This window comes from Neophocaena asiaeorientalis, unplaced genomic scaffold (genome assembly GCF_003031525.2).
Source record: "Neophocaena asiaeorientalis asiaeorientalis breed wild unplaced genomic scaffold, Neophocaena_asiaeorientalis_V1.1 scaffold91, whole genome shotgun sequence".
NCBI lineage: Eukaryota > Metazoa > Chordata > Mammalia > Artiodactyla > Phocoenidae > Neophocaena > Neophocaena asiaeorientalis.
This window is the reverse complement of record NW_020173198.1, coordinates 13,888,139-13,911,354: the sequence shown is the minus strand read 5'-3', so window position 1 is coordinate 13,911,354 and position 23,216 is coordinate 13,888,139. Positions and strand designations below refer to the sequence as shown.

The 23,216-nt window shown below is 41.3% G+C and overlaps 1 protein-coding gene across 2 annotated transcripts in view; it reads right to left on the bottom strand.

Moving 5' to 3' along the window:
* Nucleotides 1-1,858: 1,858 nt before the first annotated feature.
* The window catches only part of ZC3H7A (zinc finger CCCH-type containing 7A), a 29,471-nt gene continuing 8,113 nt past the window's right edge, over nt 1,859-23,216 (bottom strand). The window contains exons 4-23 of one of the 2 annotated variants that reach the window (XM_024744367.1): nt 22,086-22,283; nt 20,752-20,910; nt 20,434-20,514; nt 20,304-20,342; nt 19,621-19,654; nt 18,851-19,134; nt 17,287-17,491; nt 16,123-16,187; nt 15,371-15,557; nt 14,554-14,715; nt 13,036-13,232; nt 12,653-12,753; nt 12,044-12,225; nt 11,556-11,632; nt 10,300-10,433; nt 9,783-9,888; nt 7,105-7,213; nt 5,319-5,452; nt 3,567-3,730; nt 1,859-2,764 (exon numbers count right to left, since the gene is read on the bottom strand). In XM_024744367.1, the coding sequence (XP_024600135.1) occupies nt 2,575-2,764; nt 3,567-3,730; nt 5,319-5,452; nt 7,105-7,213; nt 9,783-9,888; nt 10,300-10,433; nt 11,556-11,632; nt 12,044-12,225; nt 12,653-12,753; nt 13,036-13,232; nt 14,554-14,715; nt 15,371-15,557; nt 16,123-16,187; nt 17,287-17,491; nt 18,851-19,134; nt 19,621-19,654; nt 20,304-20,342; nt 20,434-20,514; nt 20,752-20,910; nt 22,086-22,283 (2,808 nt within the window). In that variant the 3' untranslated portion in view covers nt 1,859-2,574. Of the gene's footprint in view, nt 2,765-3,566; nt 3,731-5,318; nt 5,453-7,104; nt 7,214-9,782; nt 9,889-10,299; nt 10,434-11,555; nt 11,633-12,043; nt 12,226-12,652; nt 12,754-13,035; nt 13,233-14,553; nt 14,716-15,370; nt 15,558-16,122; nt 16,188-17,286; nt 17,492-18,850; nt 19,135-19,620; nt 19,655-20,303; nt 20,343-20,433; nt 20,515-20,751; nt 20,911-22,085; nt 22,284-23,216 lie in introns of those variants that run through there. The other variant, XM_024744368.1, reaches the window with a different exon arrangement.

Here is a 23,216-nt window from a genome sequence, read left to right as displayed (position 1 = left end):
GCACGGGCTTCAGTAGTTGTGGCACGTGGGCTCATTAGTTGTGGCTCAATGCAGTTGAGCAGTTGCCTACAGCTTGAAAAGCAAGGGGAGTGGGTAGACTAGGGTGTGGGTTTGGTTTGGTTTGGTTTCAGGTAATGAAATACTCTAAAATTCATTGTGGTGATTATAGCACATTTGGAATCTACTAAAACCATGGATTTGTACTTTAAAATGGTAAAACTTTTGTTATAAAAATTGTATCTCAATTTGTTAAATGTTGAGAAAAGTCCACCCTGGAGGAGATATGGAGATAAACATGTCCAAGTAGACATGCCAGTTATTAGTTTTGTCTGCTGTTAATATTCGGGTTTTGCTCTTTCATACTTTTTTTTTCTTGCCCTTCCCCCCCCCACACACCTCGTTCTCCTCTTCGCTTCTAGGGTGGAAGTGTGACTTCACCGTGGAATAATTAGCATTGACTTCCTGATGCTGAGACCAAGGCTGTGGCCAGGGGGGTTCTTAGCCGAAATGAGGCAAAAAACTGGATGATTTAGGCAGAAATGAAATTTACTGAAAGGATAGTTCAGAGCACAGAGAACTACAAGAAAGCCCAGGCACAGAGAATCTGAGGCGGGGATGTGGGTGTGGAAAACAAACAATTCTCGTCTTGACCGGTCAAACTTTAAGTTTCTAGCCTAGATTTCAAAGGTTAAGACAACCAACTTGTTAAACTGCAAGCTAAAACAGAGCACCAGAGACAGCTTTTTAACATCTATTCTCCCTGGAAAAAAAGGATAAAAGGAGTTTGGAAGGATGGAGAAGAAAAACATCATAAAGGCTATCAGACTAGGGAGACCCAGCAGAATGATAACACTGCCAGTCTGCTCTACAGAAACAGATTACTTATTTGGCAAATAAGATACACTGCTAACGCACCTGCCAAATAAAACTGGTTCTAACTGGCTTCCATTCATGGAAGGAAACCAGTCTCCTGTGGTCTTCAAGGAGTCCCCTGGGCTTGCCTTTCACTCTGCAGCCTCTGGTTCTGCTGAAGGCACTGCTTCTCTCTCATCTCTCTACTTGCAGCCATGCTCCCCCGACCCAGGCTGGACTCGCACTGAACAAAGACCCTTTTCTGTTTGCCCCAAACCCCACTGACTCAAGGTTGTCATGAAGAAGTGACTTTCGAGTCCATCAGCCCTTCCTTCTGACTCCCACCCCCAACAGGGACTCTGCACTGGCAGTGTCCTCATGAGGTGGCGGCCCCCAAACCCTGACAGTGACTCTTCTCCCTAGCTCGCCAGGTCAGGAGTAGATCTGGGTCTCAGGACAGCTCAGCCCTTTCCTTGTCTCTGCCAGCCCGTCCTGACCACACCTTCAGTGGTCTTTCAACAACCAAAATGGCCCTATAGAAGGCGCTGTGCTAAACAGTCGTGTCTGTGGAATACCACAGCCCACGTCTTAGCTGACCGTGTGTCCCCTTGCTGGGCATTCATCTGAATGAGACACAGAAGAGCCCCCAGAGGGGTTAGCATGTCAGTCAGTAAGAGAAGCCTCTTAGCAACCTGAATCGGAGGAGAGCGGGACAGAGTGAAAGTTGCGGCCATGTCTCTCTAATTTGCCTTATGTCATTAATTGCTTAAATGAAAGTGTTTTTTTAAAAAATCTAGGGAATTCCCTGGCAGTCCAGTGCGTAGGAGTCCACGCTTTCACTGCTGAGGGCCCAGGTTCGATCCCTGGTCGTCGGGGAACTGGCATCCCGCAAGCCGAGCGGTGCGGCCAAAAAAAACAAACAAACAAAAAACTAACCTTGTGATTTTAGTACCCAGTTTTAACAAGTCTTTAAGGAACTGGCAAGGACCACACCAAAAAAATGAAAGACATCTATATATAAAATCTTTATTACGGGCAGTATTGGTCCATACACTACACAATACCAACAGTACAAGTTTAATCTTTCAAAATCATCATTTAAACAGCAAAAGACCAAGAAATAAAATTTGAGTCAACGGATTATTTTTCAAAATATTCTCAATGCACATTATCCTCAATTCCCTTATTATAGTGAAACATACAAATACAGAAAAATACCCCATTTAACATATACTAGTGTTAAATGGTTATTTGGCTTAAAATCTGAGTTAAGAAAATCCTTTTTAGCAACCTACATACAGATAAGTAGCAAACTTTTATATTAGACAAATTTATTCCTCTTAAAACATGTGAAGAACTTCATCCATCATGTGTTCTGATCCTAGTACAGTGTTTCTCTCTCACCATCGTGATTCTTATCTGAAGGACCAACTCAAGAAGTCATCCTCAACATAACCTTATCCTCTTCCCCAACACAATTCATCCAGAAGTCTGTTCAACAGATGGCAACCAGTAGCGGTCACTTTGCCATTTGATGCCGTGAGAGCCTGGCCAGACCTGTCAAACAGCCCGTTTTCCTACCTACTGTGGGTTGCTGCTCAGGAGGGACGAGAGACGCCAATACAAGCAGAAAATCTGCAGCTCCTCTGCTACGTGCCTTACAACACTTTCAATTTTTCTGGTCAATGCTCTGATTAGGTAACATACATAAAAGCCAACATATTAGTTTAAATCTTTAAACAAAAAACTATATTTTCCAAAGTCATTATCATTGGGGGCAATTAAGTGATCTTTTCGTGCTTTGTTGAGCTTCATCTTTAGGGCATCTCTTCTCTCTTCCCATTCATGAAGTTCAGCATTGCCATGTGCAAATTTACAGCTGCTTCCTTCCGTGCAGGTACCATTCATATACCTGTTAGGACAAGTCAGCTTGGTAAGCGTCCACCAGCTTGGTAAGCGTCCACCAGTTGTTTATAAAAATCTTTAAAATGTGCTCTTCACTACCTTTATGGTTTGCATTAAACTTTTAGCTCGAAATCTTAATCCTAGAAAAATGAATATTTTATTGCCTTGACATCTACAATAATTAGTACTTTAAACTATTTAAATGTACTATTTAATGAAAAATACAGATTGCTGGGGAAAAAAGACTATGCTCCTTGATGCAGTGGAAAGAAATCAGAAGGGGCAGGAAGTAAAAAATATCTTCAATAATTCTCTGTATCACATGGATCTAAGTTTGGAAGTCAAATAGAAACAGCGACAACAAAATGAGGAGCAATTCAAAATGATCTAGCTTTTCACTGAAAAATTTTCTAAGTAAACTTAAAATACTAATATTTTCCTTTGACTTGAGAAAGTTCCAGATTTATACTTGGAATATAATTCAAAGGCAGTTTCAAAACTGATGAACATCTACTACGAGAAAGATTATTGTGAAGGGTCAGAGAATCTCCACTGCCATCTCAGAGATCGTTTGGGCAAGCCTGAATGAACTTATTTCCCTATTTGGTTATCTTTAAGACTTTCACACCAGTACCGGCAGACTAGTGAATCTTTTCATGTAACGCAGAAGAGTGAAGAAATGTTCAAGGAGCAACTAAACTTTGAGCTCAAATCCAAGCATCCAGGATTAGAAGATTTTATCACCCAGATACTCTGTCTACTCACAAGGTCAGCAGTTTTCATGTGGGAAACTGAAGAGACCCACGTACCTATCGCAAATACTAAAATATCCTGTTGGAAAGCGGTGCTGCCAGCAGTACTGGTCATCTTCAGTGTGGAAAACCTTCTCCTTGTGCTTCTCTGAGGAGATGTGGCCCTGCCACTGCTTCTCACTGTTACAGTTCTTCCCACACATCCAGCAGTGGAAGTCCACCTAGAGTGCACGGAAGACACGCATCCCGTCAGTGGCTGCTGTCTGTGTGGCCCCTGACGGGTCACATGTGTTCAGGCACCAGAACAACTAGAAACGACCCCACCTAAGACCCAGACTCTACTCTTGGGGAGCCTGTCCAGTGGGGGAAGCTGGGTGAGAACATAAAACTCAAAGTCAAAAGCAGGACCAAGGAGAGGGCGGCCAGCACACAGGAAGCAGAGAGCAGGGGGCGATGGACTGGGCCAGGGGTCCAGGCAGTCTCTGGCAAGGAGCTGGTGTGCAAACAAGGGAGTCTGTCGGCAGGACAAGGGGCCAGGTTCAAACAAGGATTCCGGGGAGGATTAATACCACGAGGGAAAGCAGAGAGGATGTGAAAACCCGGGACTCGCCCACTGCAGAAGGATGAGCAACTCGATCCTTGCACGTGAACTGAGCCCCTACTATGGGCCAGGACTTGTGCCAGGGGCCAGGGAAGTACACGTGCTGGGAAGACACCACCCTGGGGGCAGAGACCCACACATTAGGAACCCTGTGCTTCCACATATGCAAGCATGCAGTGTTTGAGTAGTACTGACTATTTCCCAAATGCCCTGTAATGCTGGGTAAGGACAGGTTCGCAGAGACGGGTCAACCTCATGACCCAGCAAGTTGGGGTGACCCTGGCTCTGGAAACCCTGGTAGTACTTAAGAAAAGGTGGTGAGGGGATCAGTGCTGAGCCTTGGCAGAGAAAGCAGAGTTCACAGGGCGTATCATGCACAAAGACGTGTCCATGAGCCGCATCTGAATGACTCAGTACGGAGAGGGGACAAAAAACAAAACAAGAAACAAGGAGCCGAGTAACGCATACGCCTGTTAGTTTAAAAACAACATGGCAGGCAGAGCAATAGGTTAGGAATAAACAGTCCAAGATGTGTAAACATGGCCTGGAAAATATACACTGGATCTGGTCCCTCTGGGAAAGGGGGACAACCGGGGTTCCAACTTTATCTGTGACATTTTATTTACTTTACAGAAGCAAACACAACAAACTAACGTCGGTTCACCTGGGATGGTGGGCTCAAGACAGTCATTATACTACCCCCTTCACTGTTTTGAAACATTTAAAAGACAGACAAAACAGTAAAAGACCACAGGTGACTAAATGTCTCTGTAGAACCCAAAGGCAGAGGCCAGACTGCAGGACGGTGATAAGAGAACAAGAGGACTTGGGGGAGGGGGGATCCCACATTTCCTGAGCACTTTCCGTGGCCCAGCACTGGGATAAACCCGCAGGCTCATCACACTTCGTGGCTCCAACACAAGCAGCCCCCTCAGAGACGTTCAGTAACCTGCCCAGTGTCACAGGCTAGTAAGCAGAGGGAAGCAGGACTCAGACTCACAATTTCCTGGCTCCAGAGTTGGAAAGAAGATCCAGGAAAGCCATTTTTAGGATGAAGAGACTTAAAAACAGTGGAGAGCCAGCACGGAGAGAAGATGGAGATAAGGGGGAGGGCAGAGCGGGGGCGAGGGAGCCAGATTTTGGAGAAGGTGGGAAAGAAAAGAAAGGCCTGGAAGCAAAGGTGAGGGGCACCAACCTTGGGTACTTACAGTGACTTCCGCGTAATCGGTCGGCATGTGAATTTGTTTTCCATTTTCTTTGTTTGACTGACTGGCTACATCATCGCTTTTCTCGTTTTTTTGGCTCTTTAGCCAGAGTTCATAAAACTGCTCCATATCTTGTACTAAAGAAAAATGAACTCCTTTCAGCAGCAAATATTTAAATACGCCATTTAAATACACACAAGAACACACACTCTTTCGGTATCAGTTGGTGCAATTTTCAAAAGAAACTTGAGAGGTCTCAATGGAAACTGATCGTATTTAGACACGGAGAGACAGTCCATTTCCAGACTCTCAGGGGTAAGAACCAAGTTCAGGACTGTAAGACCACAAAAGTTAGTTTTCTTTTATTTTGTTAATAGTTAGTTTTCAAGATTAACTCCCCCTTGCATTTGCAAGACACTATGGGGGTGTTTAAAATTCAGAAACCATTTCAAGGGCATTGCTGAAAAGGAAAGCCTCGGCACGGCTTCACGATGCCCCACGTTAAACACTTGCTACCGCTGCTGTAACCACACAGGCTACTTACACAGCTCCTCACTGTCTACTGAGAAACCTACTGTTAAGGACCGAGATTCTGACCCTGATGGGAGCCTGTCAGTTGAGCCACAGTCCCAGAAGACCGACATGCTGGGGTGCAACTTACAACAACACAGCCATGACCAGGTGCTGGGCAGTGGCTGCAAGCTACTGGAACAAGTGTAGCTGGCATTACCGTCAAGCGATAAAACCACGGTTTCTCAACCTCAGCACCGCCAACGTTCTGATCCAGAAAACTCTTCGCTGTCGGTGGCAACCTTGTGCGTGTAGGATGTTTAACAACACCCTTAGCCTCTACCCACTAGCTGCCAGTAGCACAGCCCTACAAGTCATGACAATGTCCAGACGTTGCCAAGTGTCCCCAAGGGGAGAGAGGTGTGTGTGTGGCAAAATCCATCCCCAGTTGAGAGCCACTGAGTTTAAAAAAAAATCTGGTAATGAGGATCTGGTCAAAACTCGGCTTTACTGCCTGCCTAAGTGTTTCTAAGATTAGAGGTAAACTAGGAAATTCTTCTTCCTTCAGACCAGTGGTAGCAGGAATCACTGCAAGAGCCCTGATTTGCAAGGACACCTTCAGTAAGGCCCAAGTCTATGTCCCCACTCCAAGCAAGAAGGAGTCCTGTCCACACAAGTCACTGCATTTTTACATGGTTGAAATACGATAGGTGACATGCTTAAATCAGATGGCTTCTTGTAATCCAGAGATCACAGATCTTAAGCAGTCGGTAAATTTCCATCAGTTTACTTAAGACTGAAGAACAATAATCCTGGTAGCAAAACCTTTTCTGGCTGGAAGTTAAAGTTTGTCTGAGGCTCCTCTCAAAGGCTCTCACAATAAACCTGACGTTTGACTAAGACAAACATTCTCTCCTCGGGCCTTTGAATCTGGGCCTGTTCTACCAGTAAGGGCTCCTTGAAGAGACCTCCAATTATAACCTGATTAATTCAGGGGTGACAGTTCACAAAAGGAGCTCACGGAAGGACTGAACTTCCCCAGACCATGAGTCACGCCTATGACATCAGAGGATGCTGACCTATGTATTTGTATCTGAATCTGACCTAAGCAAACATGATCGGAGGTCAGACTCTGCTTCACTGATAAAATGGTATAATGGTTTAGAACGCAGACTGCTTTCTGTGTGCACAGTAAGTTGGCATATTTACAGAGAGGAAAGAGACTTTCAGGCAAGCTAGATTTCACGGGTGTCGAGGCCACGGTTAATCATCAACTTACTCCCGTTCTCTTTCATGTAGGTCCACACTTCTCGTTCCTCAGGACTGTGAGCAAAGGAACAGTTTCCAACATACTGACATTTTTTCCCAGAAGCAATATGATTGCACAGCTGTATTAGAAAAACAGGAACATGCTTTAAGACAGAGTACACTTAGTAAAACTGCCTACTTTTTACATTTAAGCAAAATAAATATTATTATCCATGCTGATGCCAAGAACATAATTTTAAAAGGAGATTAATTTGCTTCTATTCAAATTGACTATAAGCCCCCAATACATGAGATGATATTAAGCTTTCTGTCTCAAAACTTTTCAAAAGAAAATTTCCAAAAGAAAGTTAAGTATGAAACTGGAATATGGAACATTTTCTTACAAGGAAGTGTCAACAAACTCACTGATTCAGAGCATCTGCGTTTAACACAGCAGAACATTTTATCTCTGCAGTGCAAGTCTCTGGCCCCCTCAGTCTGAAGGATCCTACTCTCCCCTACCTGACACCCAGGATGCCTCCCTGTCAGCGCTTGGGAAGCAATAAAGAAACTGCAGACTCCTCCAAAGGTACTAAACAGTGTCAGAAAAAATCTCTCGGACATCTACTTATCACCAATACTGGCAGCTAATCCTGGCCATCGTTCACTAGCTATGCGTTGTTCAAAGACAATTATTCCACTAACCAGGCCATCCAGTTATACAGCGTTCAAATAATACCTCTTCTGGTTATTTGCATTTTTACTTTACAGAGTAAATACAGTGTACTGGTAGGAAAATAAAGTGAGAGCAATCAGCAGAACACAGACTCCTAAGACCCGTGACTATTAAGAACTAGGAAAACCGCCGTCACCAAGAGCTCAGTCTTAGGTATCATCAATGTACTTGTCTTTATAGAGCATAAATCCTAGTACAATTAATTGTTAGCCTATTTTAATTTATCCGTGTTTCAACAGGAGTTGGCCCTATCTACTAGTTTACGTAATAGTAGATGCTTAGCATTGACTTTTACTAAAAATCAAGAAGCAGTCAACACTTAACACTGCTCCTTTCCTCCCTCGGACCAACGTCAGGGACCCCCACCCCTGCAACCCTTACAATTTTCTGCATGAAGTCAATAGTCAACAAAACATTCTTGTGATAGACTGTATTATATTCTTTTCCCAGTCAATCCCCAATAAGTACTTAGGTGTTACTAGGTAGACATTTACCATCGTCTTTCAAAACTCAACGATAAGGAGCAGGGAGAAGAGAAAATAAAGGAGAAGGCCGCTCTGTGCTGGGTTTTTACACAACACCATCTCCTGTATCTTCCCTAGGATGCAATTATTCTCATTTACAGATGAGCAAACTGAGGCTGAGTAACTTGCCCTTCGGGCAGACTCGGAAGCACATGCTCTCTCCACCTCACCACACTGTCTACGCACATACAAACACAGAGTACTATTTCTTCTTTTAGAAAAAGGATCCCTTAGCAATACCTAGTATGGTAGGAAAAAGAGGAAATAAGCTCCTGTAACATTGCAAGGTAGAACACCATGTACAAGATAAGAGAATAATCAGTGGTCCTAGGCAGCTGCCTCATGAGCTAGAATTGTTCCCAGTCGTCTTAGCAAAGTTTTGAGGAATACGCCCATAATCTCCACTATCTTTTGAAGCACAAGATATCAATGGTTCCAATAAACCTTCCTCCCCTCCCACATAACCCACGGATTAAATCACCCAAATCTGGGGCTGAAACCACTGTGGATAAACACAAACACACCACCTCCTTCAAAGACTGTCCTTATAACTTGTATAAGTTTTACAAAAAGCAAGGTACCCTGGGTGATGGGAAATTAACCCTCCTCTTCCTCAACTCTCTGGCAATTGGGAGAGGGAGCCTCATTACATGGGGGTTCTGCAATCCACCTGCACCGCTTCTCTGGGCAAAAGGCTCTCTCCATACTTCCTCCGCTGTGGCAGAAAATTTCCGCCCTGTCAGCTCCACGTGTCCCTTGCACAGTGAAATCCCTCCAGACCCTCTCTCTTGTGAAGAGGCAAGTTGGGCCAGCTCCAGGGCTCTGCCCAGACAATCATCTTTAAGACCACGTAAGGCACCGGGGGACCAAGTTGAAACGTGCTACCTAGTGAGTGAAATGCTACCCACACATTAAGTTGGTCTGGTGTTTTCATTCTAAGGGCTTTTGAGGAACATATTGCTCTAACATGGAGCGTTTTTCCTTTGGGTTACTTCAAGAAAATCCTATAATGTTGGGCATCCTTTAGTGAGCATCCATTGCTTCAGTGAAAGAAACAGGCGTGATAAAAATAACTCATCAACAGCATCCATAATAATACGGAAGGCCCTGGGTTTGACAGCAAAGTTGAGGAATCAAATTTAAATGAAATTCTCTCCCATTTGCTCCCAAAGTAATTCATCTGGAAAATAAGCTGAGCCATGACCATCACTTTTCTCTAGTTCATTGTCTACTTACTTTTCCTCAGTAACTCATACGATTCCAATCAATCTTAAGACTGTCCCAGAACCACATAGTCAAAAGGGGAAGGAAAACGAAAGGACCACTTCGATTTCATTAACATGATGAGCATTATTTAAAGGGTACCAGTTTCCATCTGAATTACTACTACTTTCTAATGATTTGAAATGCCTAATAAAAAAAAAAGTGGCTTAAAAATTACGTATGTACATCAAACTGTAAAGGCATTTGTTTCTTTGTGGGGAGAGGACGGATGTTCATCCACTTCTTACGTTCAATAGACATCACTCTCATCGCACGACGATCTTTGGTCCACCTAAGAAAAATGGAGTTCAGAAAAAACAAAAACACACTGGCAAAGGCATAATATAAAGGGGCAGGTACAAAGTTTGTACCTAAAGGACCAGAGATTTTTTTCCTCAACCCTTCTAAAAGGAATGCCTTATGATTCTGTCATTTCATTTCCTGTCGATAATTATAAACAAACATTCCCTACGAATCCTAAACACGGAAATGATGAAATACAGGCAAAACACTTGAACTGTGTGCAGAATTCTTAGCTACTAAATTCTAAAAATCTCTTCCCTTTTGCTTTGCAATTATTCCTAAATTGTCTACTTTCCTTTGCTCTCTTCAAAGTCTTAATCTTTTTTCTTATATGCATGATTTTACACCCATGAAACAGATCATTAGGATCAGGCACTATTTCCACACACACACTACTTACGAATGCCTTGCTTTTGCACTACAATATTTTCTGTTTTTGTCTGGTTCAATGACTTGACCATTTCTCAGACACTGAGCACATACAAATTTTATCTTCATGTTAAGGGATCCAGGTATTATTTGATTGCCAAGTACCTTAAATAATTAAAAGATTAGTTTTAATTTAACAGAAAACCAGTTTTCTAAGAACACAATCACCATGCATTTTTTTTCATAATAGCATACAATTTCCGTTTTTGTCTGGTTTGATGATTTGACCACTATATATATATGATCTGATACCTAAAATCTCCAGTTCTCCACCCAAATGCAAGAGAATATGATAAAAGCAGATTACAGATGCCAAACCTCAATTTATGAAAGTCAGCTTTGGAGTTAATGACTAGGATTTTTGGCAGGGAGGGGAAGGAGGGTAGTTGGGTAAAGCAGTTTGGCTGGGCGGTAAGCAAAACTACAAACACAATCCACCTTCCTTATTCCAAGGATCCCCACAGCGAGAGACCCCAACTGTTTCGCCAATTAAGCTGAATAAGAAAACTGTATCCTACGGTCTTTTATTGGCCATGCCACTCGGCCTGCAGGATCTTAGTTCCCCAACCAGGGATCGAAACCGTGCCCCCTGCAGTGGAAGCACAGAGTCCTAACCACTGGACCTCCGGGGAATTCCCTATCCTACATGCTTGGTGGGTATTATGGGATGCCTTTTCTTCTTTTATATGATCAACTAAAATTCAGAATTTTTTTTTCACATTAAGAATTACTCAACTGGGGCTTCCCTGATGGCACAGTGGTTAAGAATCCGACTGCCAATGCAGGGGACACAGGTTCGAGCCCTGGTCCAGGAAGATCCCACATGCCACGGAGCAACTAAGCCCATGCGCCACAACTACTGAGCCTGTGCTCTAGAGCCCGCGAGTCACAACTACTGAGCCCACATGCCACAACTACTGAGCCCGTGCGCCTACAGTCCGTGCTCTGCAACAAGAGAAGCCACTGCGATGAGAAGCCCGTGTACTGCAACGAAGAGTAGCCCCCCGCTCGCCGCAACTTGAGAAAGCCCGCGCGCAGCAACGAAGACCCAATGCAGCCAAAGATAAATAAATAAATAACTAAATTTTAAAAAAATTAATCAACTCAATAAACTTTAAGAAAGTAACTGGACTGTATATAAGTTTTAACTGCATCTGCCGACAACTAACATCAATTAGGCCGTTCCAGAAAGGATCCCAAATGCAGAAAGTACACAGGAAAAAATACCTGAGCTCCAGGTACGTTTGCTTCCAAATTTTGCCAATATCGTTTAGATTCCTGGGCAATAGCATCATGCGAGATACCTGGGAAACGCAGAAGCCTTTTTTTAGGTCCTCTACACAATAACGGGCCACCAATCTAGGCACAGTCAGACTCGATTCTTTAACTAACCCCACCTGGCATAATCTGTTGCCAAGAATGAACATCACATTATTCCTTCAAAATGGAATATTTACAAATATAGCTCTTGGTGTCTTCCGAGGAATCTTTCTTCCTCACAATTCCGTACTTCATACATGAACTTGTATCAGCAATTACTTATACAAGACCACACTCAAAACAGGCCACTCTAAAGATGAAGTGACTACATGGTTTAAAGCTCAGGATAAAATCAACAGTGTTGCCACACCAAGTTGTTGGAGAAGGGTCTCCAATACCACTTCATAAACCCTGACGCTCTTGGGGAGACATTTCTCAATCACACACAAACCTACTTGTTTCATTTTGCAATATCCAGACTTTCAATTCTACAAGACTGTGTGCATAAAAGCACTCGTCTTCCCTTAAACAGCCATATCGAACCTCATGTCGGCATAAATCAAGCTGACATTGACCATGAAAAGAACGTATTTTGGAGTATTTTACTGTTGTCTCTCGCAAAATGTGGACAAGGCACCTAAGAGGAAAAGGGAGTGACACTTTACTATTGTTCTGCCATAGCTTTAAAAGAAATGTACATACACATATAAAATGTAAAGTTCTAGACTGAAAATACATGTTAAATCTTTATCAGAAAAAATAAATCACTGTATGCAATTGTTTTACTGGGGAGGGGAGGGGATAATTATATGTTAGGCTATAAAATACCTAAATCCATGTCATGAGAAGCTATAAATCAGTATTGCTTTTCTGTATTAAATTCCAATTAAATAATTCATTTAAAAATTCTCAGCAAAACCTATCAGCCATTTAAAAATAGTCACCATCTTTCAAAACAACAACAAAAGGAGAGGGGGAATGCCTGAGCGGATACTACTCCGGTTTTATTTAGATCTAAAAAGACTCTGTGTTGTCACTATAAAAATTAGAAACTACCAACATACTTATTGTCTTCAAACTCATGCTTTGTAACCGGATGAGAACAAGAAGTAGAATTATCTTTGTTTCTTTTACTTATCATTCTAGGCTTATGATCAAAACATTTCTGAAACAGAGAAGAAGAATTATCATGAAAACATAATATGAGATAGAACTTCCGTGCCATGCTTATGATGTACATACCTATACATTACAATGCTTACACCAAATAACACTCAGTAAGTACGAAGTCTTAACAGTATTCTTTTGGATAATAGCAGTGGCTACCATTGCTGAGCAGATGCTTTATCATATGGCAGGACCAGAGCTAAGTACTTGATACTTCTGGGCTTGCGGGTAGGAAGCTACCACCAATTTCACGGCAGAAAGTAAGGTATGGATAAAGTACCTCACAAAGGAATATAAATTCTCCAAGATGCTCTTGGAGCAGTTTGAACACGCTAAGGTTGATCTTTCCGTTGCCACCAAAGAAAGCCTCCCTGCTGAATGCTCCCTTTCGCTCTAGCGTCCAGACATCTATCTCTTCCTGGCAATAAGCGAATGTGCAGTGGCCCAAATATCTACATTCCTCCTCGGCAGCAACATCTAGAAAGACAGGGAATTAAAAGACATTTAAAATGCAGACCGTTGTTTTTTCAAAGCCAATGAATATTAAACACGCTTAGGGAGACTTCCCTGGTGGAGCAGTGGTTAAGAATCCGCCTGCCAGGGCTTCCCTGGTGGCGCAGTGGTTGAGAGTCCGCCTGCCGATGCAGGGGACGCGGGTTCGTGCCCCGGTCCGGGAAGATCCCACGTGCCACGGAGTGGCTGGGCCCGTGAGCCATGGCCGTTGAGCCTGTGCGTCCGGAGCCTGTGCTCCCCAACGGGAGAGGCCACAACAGTGAGAGGCCCGCGTACCACAGAAAAACCCAAAAAAACAAAAAGCAAGAATCCGCCTGCCAACGCAGGGGACACAGTTTCCATCCCTGGTCCGGGAAGATCCCACATGCCGCGGAGCAACTAAGCCCGTGTGCCACAACTACTAAGCCTGCGCTCTAGAGCCCACGAGCCACAACTACTGAAGCCCACGTGCCACAACTACTGAAGCCCGCGCACCTAGAGCCCGTGTTCTGCAACAAGAGGAGCTATCGCAATGAGAGAAGCCCGCGCACCTCAACAAAGAGTAGCCCCCGCTCGCCGCAACTAGAGAAGGCCCACACGCAGCAACAAAGACCCAACGCAGCCAAAAATAAATAAATAAATGAATGAATTTATGACAACAACAACAAAATATCAGAAAAGTTTTTTTTTTTTTTTTTAAAAACAACACGCTTAGGGCATCACTTGAATTTTTATAACAATTCATGGATAGCTTCAAACCATGATACGCATATTACAATGTAGGGATGGTATTAACTCTTAAAAAAGAAACCAAAAAACCAGCAACACAATTCTATATTATTTTTATTTCAGACAGGGAAAAAAAAAAGCCTTGATACCCGGATGTACGCCACCTAAGTTTCAAAAGTCATTTAGGTACATTCAAAGCTCGTTCAGGTGAAGTGGTCTGATAAAAATGAAAATACTAAGTTCTCTCAAAAACAACTTAAAAGAGCAACATTTTCAAAGCCTTAGTTCAGTGTTCTGAACTAAGACCATGTCAGACAACCCAAAGTTTGAGACAGTTTTCTGTTTAAAACCTGGGGAAATCCCCATTTCCATAAATAACTATAAAACACCCACAAGACAGCAAGTTAAAAACAAAGGTGAAAATGATATAAAAAATACTAATGTCTCAATCCAAGGAACTTTCTGTTAACTATCTAAAACACTTTTAATTACAGTAATACTGGAACCATTATAACAAATGTAGCAAATCATTTCCCGCTTGGGCGATGTACGCCAATTAAGTAATTATAGCATATACCTTTACATATGTAATAAGGTCCTTCGTAATTTGTTTTTGTTGGTCTTGGACGTATTTTTTTCCATGATTTATCTTCAACATTCTTTATCCTACCAATTAAAATATCTTTCTTACATTTATGATCTATATTAGCATGGTAAGTGAAATCCATTAACTTAGGGCCTGAAAAAGATGTAAAAAGGATTGCTCATATGCACAAAAAGTATCATTTCATTTTACAGGCACATTTATAAGCAGATGTGAGCAGATGGATTATGATTATTAAATGCCCATTTAAAAATCCCATCTTCATAACCCCCAAATGTAAACAAGCTATGGAAGTAACTTTTGCCTTTCGTGCTGTTTGTCAGACAAAACAAAGATCAGGACAAAACACCAGTCTTCCCAAAACATAACCCTTATTTAACTATTAGCATAGGAGTTTTGATGGCTTTTAAAGGTAAAGAACCATTTAAAAAAGCAACTAAGAAAGAAAATTAACTTGGGTCGGGTTTAGAATAAATTGTGTTCGTATCACTTGACTTAGGGGTAAAGATATGAAATAATCCAACAGAAAGTACTTTAATTTTCACAAACATTATGGTCAGGTAAATATTCTACTCCATATGATTCTATACATAAAATTTTATCAAAGGAGAGCAGCGGCCTATCCTATTAGACTCCAAAGGTCCCTAATCAATAACTGCTGCTTCTTTAGAAAGAACTCAGAGATTGAAGAATCACAAGGGCTGGTGTTTCCACAGGTATCTACAAATTCCTAAGAACTCTCAGGTTACTGACTGCTTTAATCCTGTCTGCTCCTTTGTTTGGTCCTGACCTGATTTTACGAAACAGATCTGGCAAGCTTGTCTCAGTTCATGGGTTCCTTCAAGGGGATGTCTTGGGGTCACTGAAGAAGGTGGTTTAGTTACTGCACTTCCAAAAAAGTTTCCGAAGTCATTCCTAGGGTGACTTGACATTCCCAGGAAACTCTCAGAAGTAAACAAACTGCCTGGTCCATTCATCTGCAAGAAGAATTAAGAAAACAAAAAACAAAAAACAAAAAAAACAAAAAACAGCCAACAAATATTGCACTATCACTAAAGAAGGAAACAGATGCATCTGAAAAATAAGACATTCTGCACAGACTGAAGTTGGGACTATTCTGTCCTTACTGCGTTTCTATTTAAAAACCATTTCCTTCTACATTTTCCTCTCTTTTGGGTCTCTAGGCCCCTCCCCCACTTTTTTGGATGCTCCATGAGTTGTTATAAGTGACGGGTAGTTGTTCTGCTTCATCAGCCAACACGTTTTTCACGCCCTGATTTTGTATTTCCTTGTCGTTCAAGCTGTGCTAAAGCCTCTTACACTGCCTACGATTGTGATTAATTTGCTATGACAGATCCAGCCTTAAACACAAAGCATTTATTACTGGATGTTCCAGAAGAGTCTTATTTTAGCACTCTTTCCCACAGCACACACAGAACTTCAGGGAGATTGGTCACGTTCATTCAAATAACTCAGTTACTTAAGTAAAAGACCTATTTGCAATTTAAGCGACGTATTTACAAAAGAGGAAGTGGCACTTACAAGTAAAAGGGAAGAATTACTGTTGTTAAGCGGTGTTCCCTCTCTAGAAGTTGAGGTGGACAGATCTAAAATAATAAAAAAACTTCAACAGACCTTTTCATTCTAATCATGTAATAAGAACATCAGGGCTTAGTAGCTAACTGTGGCTTCCCACGTTATTTTCCCATCCCAATTCCAAGAAGGTTTCTTGCTCATGACTGACACCAAAGAGGGCTATGGAGTCTTTCCTCTCCTCTAGAAACCAAGGGCATAAATAACCCTTAGACAAACAAATTTAGATAAAAAGTGATTTTCAGAGACATAAGCTAAGGCAGGGCCTACCAAGTGGGACTGTTAAAAAGACTAAGAAAATAATTCGTATTCAAAATGGGAAAGGAGCCTCTCCTTTTGAAAATATGAAGCAGGAATTCATCATAACATTAAGAAAATCAATAAAGTTCAATTACTTTCTTTTTCTTAGTCTACCACTCAGTTACCTTCTCTCTGCCCTTCTGTGTCCCACAAATTTTAGTTTCTTCAGTTGTCAATCTTTAAATCAATTATTTTGATTTTTATCCCTTTAACCATAACAAAGCCTCACAAAAATATGAAGATTTTTTATTGTTATTGTTTAAAGTATATATTAAGCCTAGGATTACAGAAACAGGAGTCAGGCCAAAACCTCAGCAATCCCTTGCAAAACTAAGGCACCAGGCATACTTTGCTGAGCTCAATGGATGAAGCCTAAAATAAAATAGATGGACCTATTATCATTTTAAACACTGATTTTAAATTAGTCTTAACTAAGTATTGGCCTAGTTCAGAATTTAAAAGGATAACCTGTCTTCAAGACCCTTTAGATGGGGTATCCCTTTTTTAGAGAACACATTAAAAGTCATTTCCCCCCCAAAACAATAGACACCCAGCTTAACAAACTATCCTATAAAAAAACCAGTGCCACATACATTCCTACTCTCAGGGCTTTGATTCTTGATCTCCACAATGGCACAGTTAAGTCCAGGTGAATTTAAAACAGGAGGGTTTAGATTTTAGAACTACAATGTATTTTCAGCTACAATAAAAATAATTCAAGTACCAACTATCTGGAGTTAGTTAACAGTCAAACCAAATTGTCTTTTTTAAAAAATGAACTGTAACTGTTTATATAAGTGGCTGGAGTCTTACCTCGTTTGGATTCGCTCATTGAAAATGAATTTAGAGAAGAACAGAAATCTTCTAAGGATGAAGTCAAAGGCGGATACAGCTCCGAGAAGGAGGGTGCAGGCGCGTACCTCGCACCGATGGGCAAGGCGCCCAAAAGAGACGCTGAGAAGGGGATGCTCGGAGCGACGCTGGCTGTTGGGAGGGGGCCTCTGACTAAGGCTGATGGCTGGAGAGGAAACAAGACCGGATTAAAGTCCATGAAACTCAGTTCCAAGCGGGCCAAACTGCTTTTAATATCAGCATATAAAAACAAATTACTTCACTGGGTGATTTTGTTACATAACAAAGTTGAAATCAATATCAAGACTCAGTGGCAGAATCCAAGCTACAGAGCTGATTTCTTCTCAAGCCTACTTTTTAAAAAGGATGGATATGTGATGTCTAATATTGCTGTAATCCAAATAAGACGTTCATGGTTCATTTTCAAAACTTCCATAGGATTCCCTACGTGAGAGCTGGCTTCATCAAAGAGGAACTGTGAGGATGTGTGTGGGGCTGGAGTGGAAGGAAGGGTGCTGAAGAGAAGGGAGCTGGAGCAGCCTGGAAAAGTGGGGACCATCTTTCTGGAGATGTGAATGTACACCTCACAAGAACAAACGGAACACTACCTTGCCCCTCCCCCACAGAGCGAGGATTTTTGGAGAGCTTCCATGTGCCTTATACTATGATAAATCATATACCATCTATTTAATCCTCCTAACCCTCTGAGATGTATCCTACTAGGGCTGCCACGGTACAGATGAGAAAACAGAGGGACTGAAAGGTGAAATAACCTGCCCAAGATCAAAGTGGTAGGAACCAACCCCTCATCTGTCTGCCTTTTACATCTCCTCTCTGTCAGCTCCACAGGGACATCGCTGGTTTCACCCACCCTGGAAACCAGCTCTGAGTTTCCCCGCCCCATCATCATCCTACTGCTGCCACTATTTTAATATACTTCATGGCAGGAGTCAGTGAACTTTTCTATAAAGGGCTGGATATTAATATTGTAGGCTTTGTGGACTACATAGTCTCTGTTACAACTAGTCAACTCTGTTACTACAGTGTCATGAAATATTTTCAAGGGTCTTCAAATATTATTATTTTTTATTTCAACCATGTAAAAATCTAAAAGCCATTCTTATTCCGTGGGCCATATAAAAGAGGCAGCGGGCCAGATCAGGCCTGTGGACCAAAGTCTGCTGACACTTGCTTTATGATACATGGTTACAGGAGAATTATCCTTAAGGAATGAGAAGTCCTTAATCCATGAATTCATTTTGCCTTACATGTCAAATGCCTATTCTTTGTCAGAAAGTTAAATTTACCGTTTCCATAATATGTGATTCCTAGCATGCTTCCCTTTTTTATTTAAAGAAATGACCAAATTAGCCAGTTACCACTGGAAAACGACAAAAGTAATTTCCAAGAAACCCAAAGCTTACTCTATAGTCAATACTAAAAATATCTAGCAGGTTATACTACTAAGATTAAAAAAAAAAAAAAAAGCCTGCCTTCAGAAGAAAGGAATCACACTGAAATTTACCATAACAGTTTCATTAGTTTCAGGTGCAGAATCAAGAAGGTCATCTATTTCATCTCCAAGGACCATATCTCCATCATCTAAAAACGCTTCCGGCATACTGAAGGGGATCTTTCCTCCATTTGCCAACACTGTCGATGGCAGAGAACTCTCTTCCACTTGCAGTGGCAAAACAGAAGTTAAGGGCATAATGGGAACTGAGGCCAGCTCATTTCCAACTTGGTGAGAAAAACTGGATGCAGGTATAGAAACAACAGGAACAGCTTCTTGCCTCGGAGCTAATAAATCTGTAACGTGGATGGACATGTACTCACTTATTTTCAGTGTATCTATGTAATACTAGTGTTAATAGACAACAACAGAAAAAATGAAGAGCTAGGTGAAAATACGAAAGCAATTATAAAAATAAATAGATACAACAGTGAAAGCAATTCAAATAAAAGAGTACAAGTAATCCTAAAAATAATTTGTTTTGCACAGGAATAGATATATTGACTTGTGAAAACTTCTCCTTCTTTCTCAAAACTCCTAGGCCCCTTTTGGATGGAGCTACTAGAGGGTGGTGAAGCCACAGCGGGTATCGAACGACTGCTCACTGACATCCAGTACTGTCACTCACTCACTGGCACATCCAGAGGCACAGAGGGGGTTTCTGAAGTTACTCTTGTTTTAATACTAATAACCACACAGCAATCTTATTTGACAACACTATAATGTACATAACGTCTGAGGCTGGCACTTTTCAGATGAAGAGGATGTGTGTGAAAACGTACCTGGCTCAATATCTTCCACAGAACAGTTCAAAGCCTAGAAATTAAACCAAATAATAGATCATAGTATTTTCAGGACTCTAAACCATAAAGCAAGCTATAAAACTCACTCTAGGAGAGCAATGCAGGTTCTCACATTTGACCTCCTTCCAATTAAGACAGAAATAAACAAAACATGTAAACCTTTGTAATACATGGCGTTAAGCGGTGCTGGCCTACTGGCACTTGCTTCTTGCGGCCCAGTATTTCTCAAAGGATGGTCAGGAGCCTTCTAGTTCCAGAGGGACTAGTCTAGCCACCACTCTCTCCCCAACTCACAGTGGCATCGTCACAGCTCTAAGAAGACTTACCTTTAAAGAACAACTTGTTAATTATGTTTAACCCAATGACTCCTAAAATTAGTATGTGGCCCTGACCCACTTTTTCTAATAAAACCTAACATCTATTAAAATCCTGTAAAATGCTCCATTGGCCTTCAGGAAATGCTGATGGAGAGTAACAGATATTACTTGAGTTGTTTGTTTTCTTTTTCTAGGGCAGGAAGCTCTGGCCACTTCTGTGTTTGAGGAATAAAAAGGTCTCAAAATAGACACAAACCAAAAATATTAGAAACAAAACTACTAATGCTTCTATCTTTTCTTCTTTTTTTTTTTTAATTACGATTCTTACAAGAGTAATAACCTTACCTTTGTAGCCCCATCCCCAGGAACTGTTTTTAGTGAGAGCTGAAAGAAAATTAAGAAGCTAATTTAAAACCAGAACTGACTCCAAGCTACAAAACAAAACAAATACCTTATGGAGAGAACTCCACCTTACCTCAGTTCTCACATATGCTTTTCTTATTTTAAATCCCAATTTCTGAGCTAGTTCTTGAGTTAGTTTTATTACATGTTCATCCTGAAAAAAGTGAGAATATACGATTAGTGGAGGGCTATATTTACTAACTGTAAAGACAAAGAGGCAAAACAGTTCTAACTTATACTCTGTCAAGACACTTGTTTTATGGGCAATTATTCCCAACTGCAGCAGGTGGGTGGCTGGCTGGAAGATGTAACTTTTTAAGGCCATTTCTCTACATAGAATCAATAAAATGGTTATGATGTAAATGAATGAACTAAAACATAAATTCCATACCTGAGGCACTGCCAAGGAGCACTTTGCCACAGCGTCATAAGCCTCTTTGTACCTTCCTAAATCACTTAGAGCCTTAGATTTCCGATAGAGAGCTTTGCAGTTACTGGCATTTAAACTGAGGACTGTATCACAGTCTTCTAATACTTTATCATGGAAACCCTGGTGAGGAAGACCAAATAAAGTTAGCAATCAAACAGTTCACGTCTTGTGATGATGTCTCCTTGCAAATGGAAACAAATTCAGACTTTTCCTTTAAATTGAAACTTAGTGGTATTATTTGTCTTTTGAAAAATTATTTTCATTATGAAATTTCAAATACACAAAAGTAGAAAGAATATCGTGGCTACCCATGTACCCACCACCCAGACATCTGGCCATAAAATACCCCAGATCTTCAAGAAATAAAACTTTCCAAGTATGGCTGAGGCCCCCACGTGTCACTCGCCTGTCCTATTTTCCTCCCAGTTGTAGCTACCGTTTTTGGAGCTCATTAAAATGTTAAATGGAAATGTAACTCCCAAGCAGCTAGTTGAGGAGGAATATACTATAGAAAACAAATCATCAATGAATGCTCGTTAGCAAAGAACTAGGTGACAACATGGATACTTTTCTTAAATTCATGGTTAAATTTTACTGAATGTCTATAGTGAAAATTATAAGCACATCAAAATATTGCTTTCTAAGTTCAGACATGTGAAGAGCTTGTGTTAATTCTTTTGAAGGCTAACTACTGTTTTGTGTTATAAAAAAAAAAGCTCCTAAGAGAATCTTGACTAAGAAGCAAACTGTCAGCAGAGATACCTGATGGGTACCCTGTACCCATCTGTAACACCTGTATCTTCCTAGGCTGATGTTTTTATGAGCAGACACCCCCCCACCAAAAGCCATACTCAAAAGGGAATCTCCAAGGACCAGTATCTAAGAAACAAATTATTTTTAAATCCCTAAGCATTTGGCCAAAGCTGATTTTTCAAAGCTTAAGGCCACTCTAAAAGCACTTAATACATCTTTCTTATAAACTGAAATTAGGAAACTGACTTTCGCTAGTATACTATGTTATTGAAAACCTTTTTTCTCTCTAGAAACATTGCTTTAAAAATCACAACTCGGGCTTCCCTGGTGGCACAGTGGTTGAGAGTCCACCTGCCGATGCAGGGGACACGGGTTCGTGCCCTAGTCCGGGAAGATCCCACAGGCCACGGAGTGGCTGGGCCCGTGAGCCATGGCCGCTGAGACTGCGCGTCCGGAGCCTGTGCTCCGCAACGGGAGAGGCCACAACAGTGAGACGCCCGCGTACCGCAAAAAAAAAACCCAAAAAAACAAAAACAACTCACCATATTAGAATAGCAAGCAATACGATTTATATATAGTTTTTCAATGATTTCTTTAGGGATTAAAATTTCTTCAGACTTTGCATAATCAGCTATACTCAAAGCTTCTGAATATTGGCTCATAGAGTTGTTCCAATCACGTTCCCGATAAACATCATTTCCTTCGTTAAAAAGATTTCTCACAAGAGCACGTAAATATACCTAAAAAAAAGAAAGTTACCGCTTGAAACCCTTAAAGGCACAAGTCAGGGTGTAAGAAAATTTTAATTTTTGTATCTAAAACTTCAGAGGAAATAATTTGACAGAGCAAGAAGCACTGTTGTAAGAAATGATCAAATCCAGGCCAAGTCACTGCTATTTCAGCTAGTGTTTCGTCTTGCTTGCTTTTTCCAAGAAAAAAATTCAATGTCTCATTATTAAGAGAAGTGCTGCAAAAGCACTTGCTGACATTGCCAACTCTGTGCCTGGGTTAAATTCCTACAAGTGGAACGAGCATTTGAAGGCTTCTGACTAGTATTTCTAAATTGTCTTCCAAAAAGGCAACAACAATGAATACTTACAGAGGCTTGCTTCAGAGCACCTCCACCAACACGTGTGCACACGTGCGTGAGCGTGCACACATAAAATCTACACATTTCTAGGTGGAAAACGGTAACCTTTTTTACTTGCGTATCTGATTACCAGCGAGGTTGAACTTCTCCACAGTTTTATGGACCATTTGTGTTTCTTCTTTTGTAAATGTTCCGGTCATTTACTGATTTATGCGGAGGGGATGGCAAACCTTTTTCTTACTGTGTAAGTATACACACTCTTCTGGTAGGGGCAGATGTTCTTAAGTCTCCTTCAGGACTTCTATCATTGCTTTAAGATTTTAAAAGTCCTTTCCTATCAAAGTCCTATTCAGCTCTTTGTCTCATTTTACGAATTCACGTCTAAGCTGATAAAAGTAATAAAGAAAACTGTCCAGATCAACCTTTAACAGCTGAGGTGACTTGAGAGACAGGCCGTTTCACCTCCCTGGACCCCAACTGCACGTTTGTAAAATGAAAGGATTGCTCCATGTGATTGCTAGTCCTCATACTTTACAGTTCTACGTCTGTTTGGAGAAAAGGAAGGAAGGAAGGGAGAGACTGA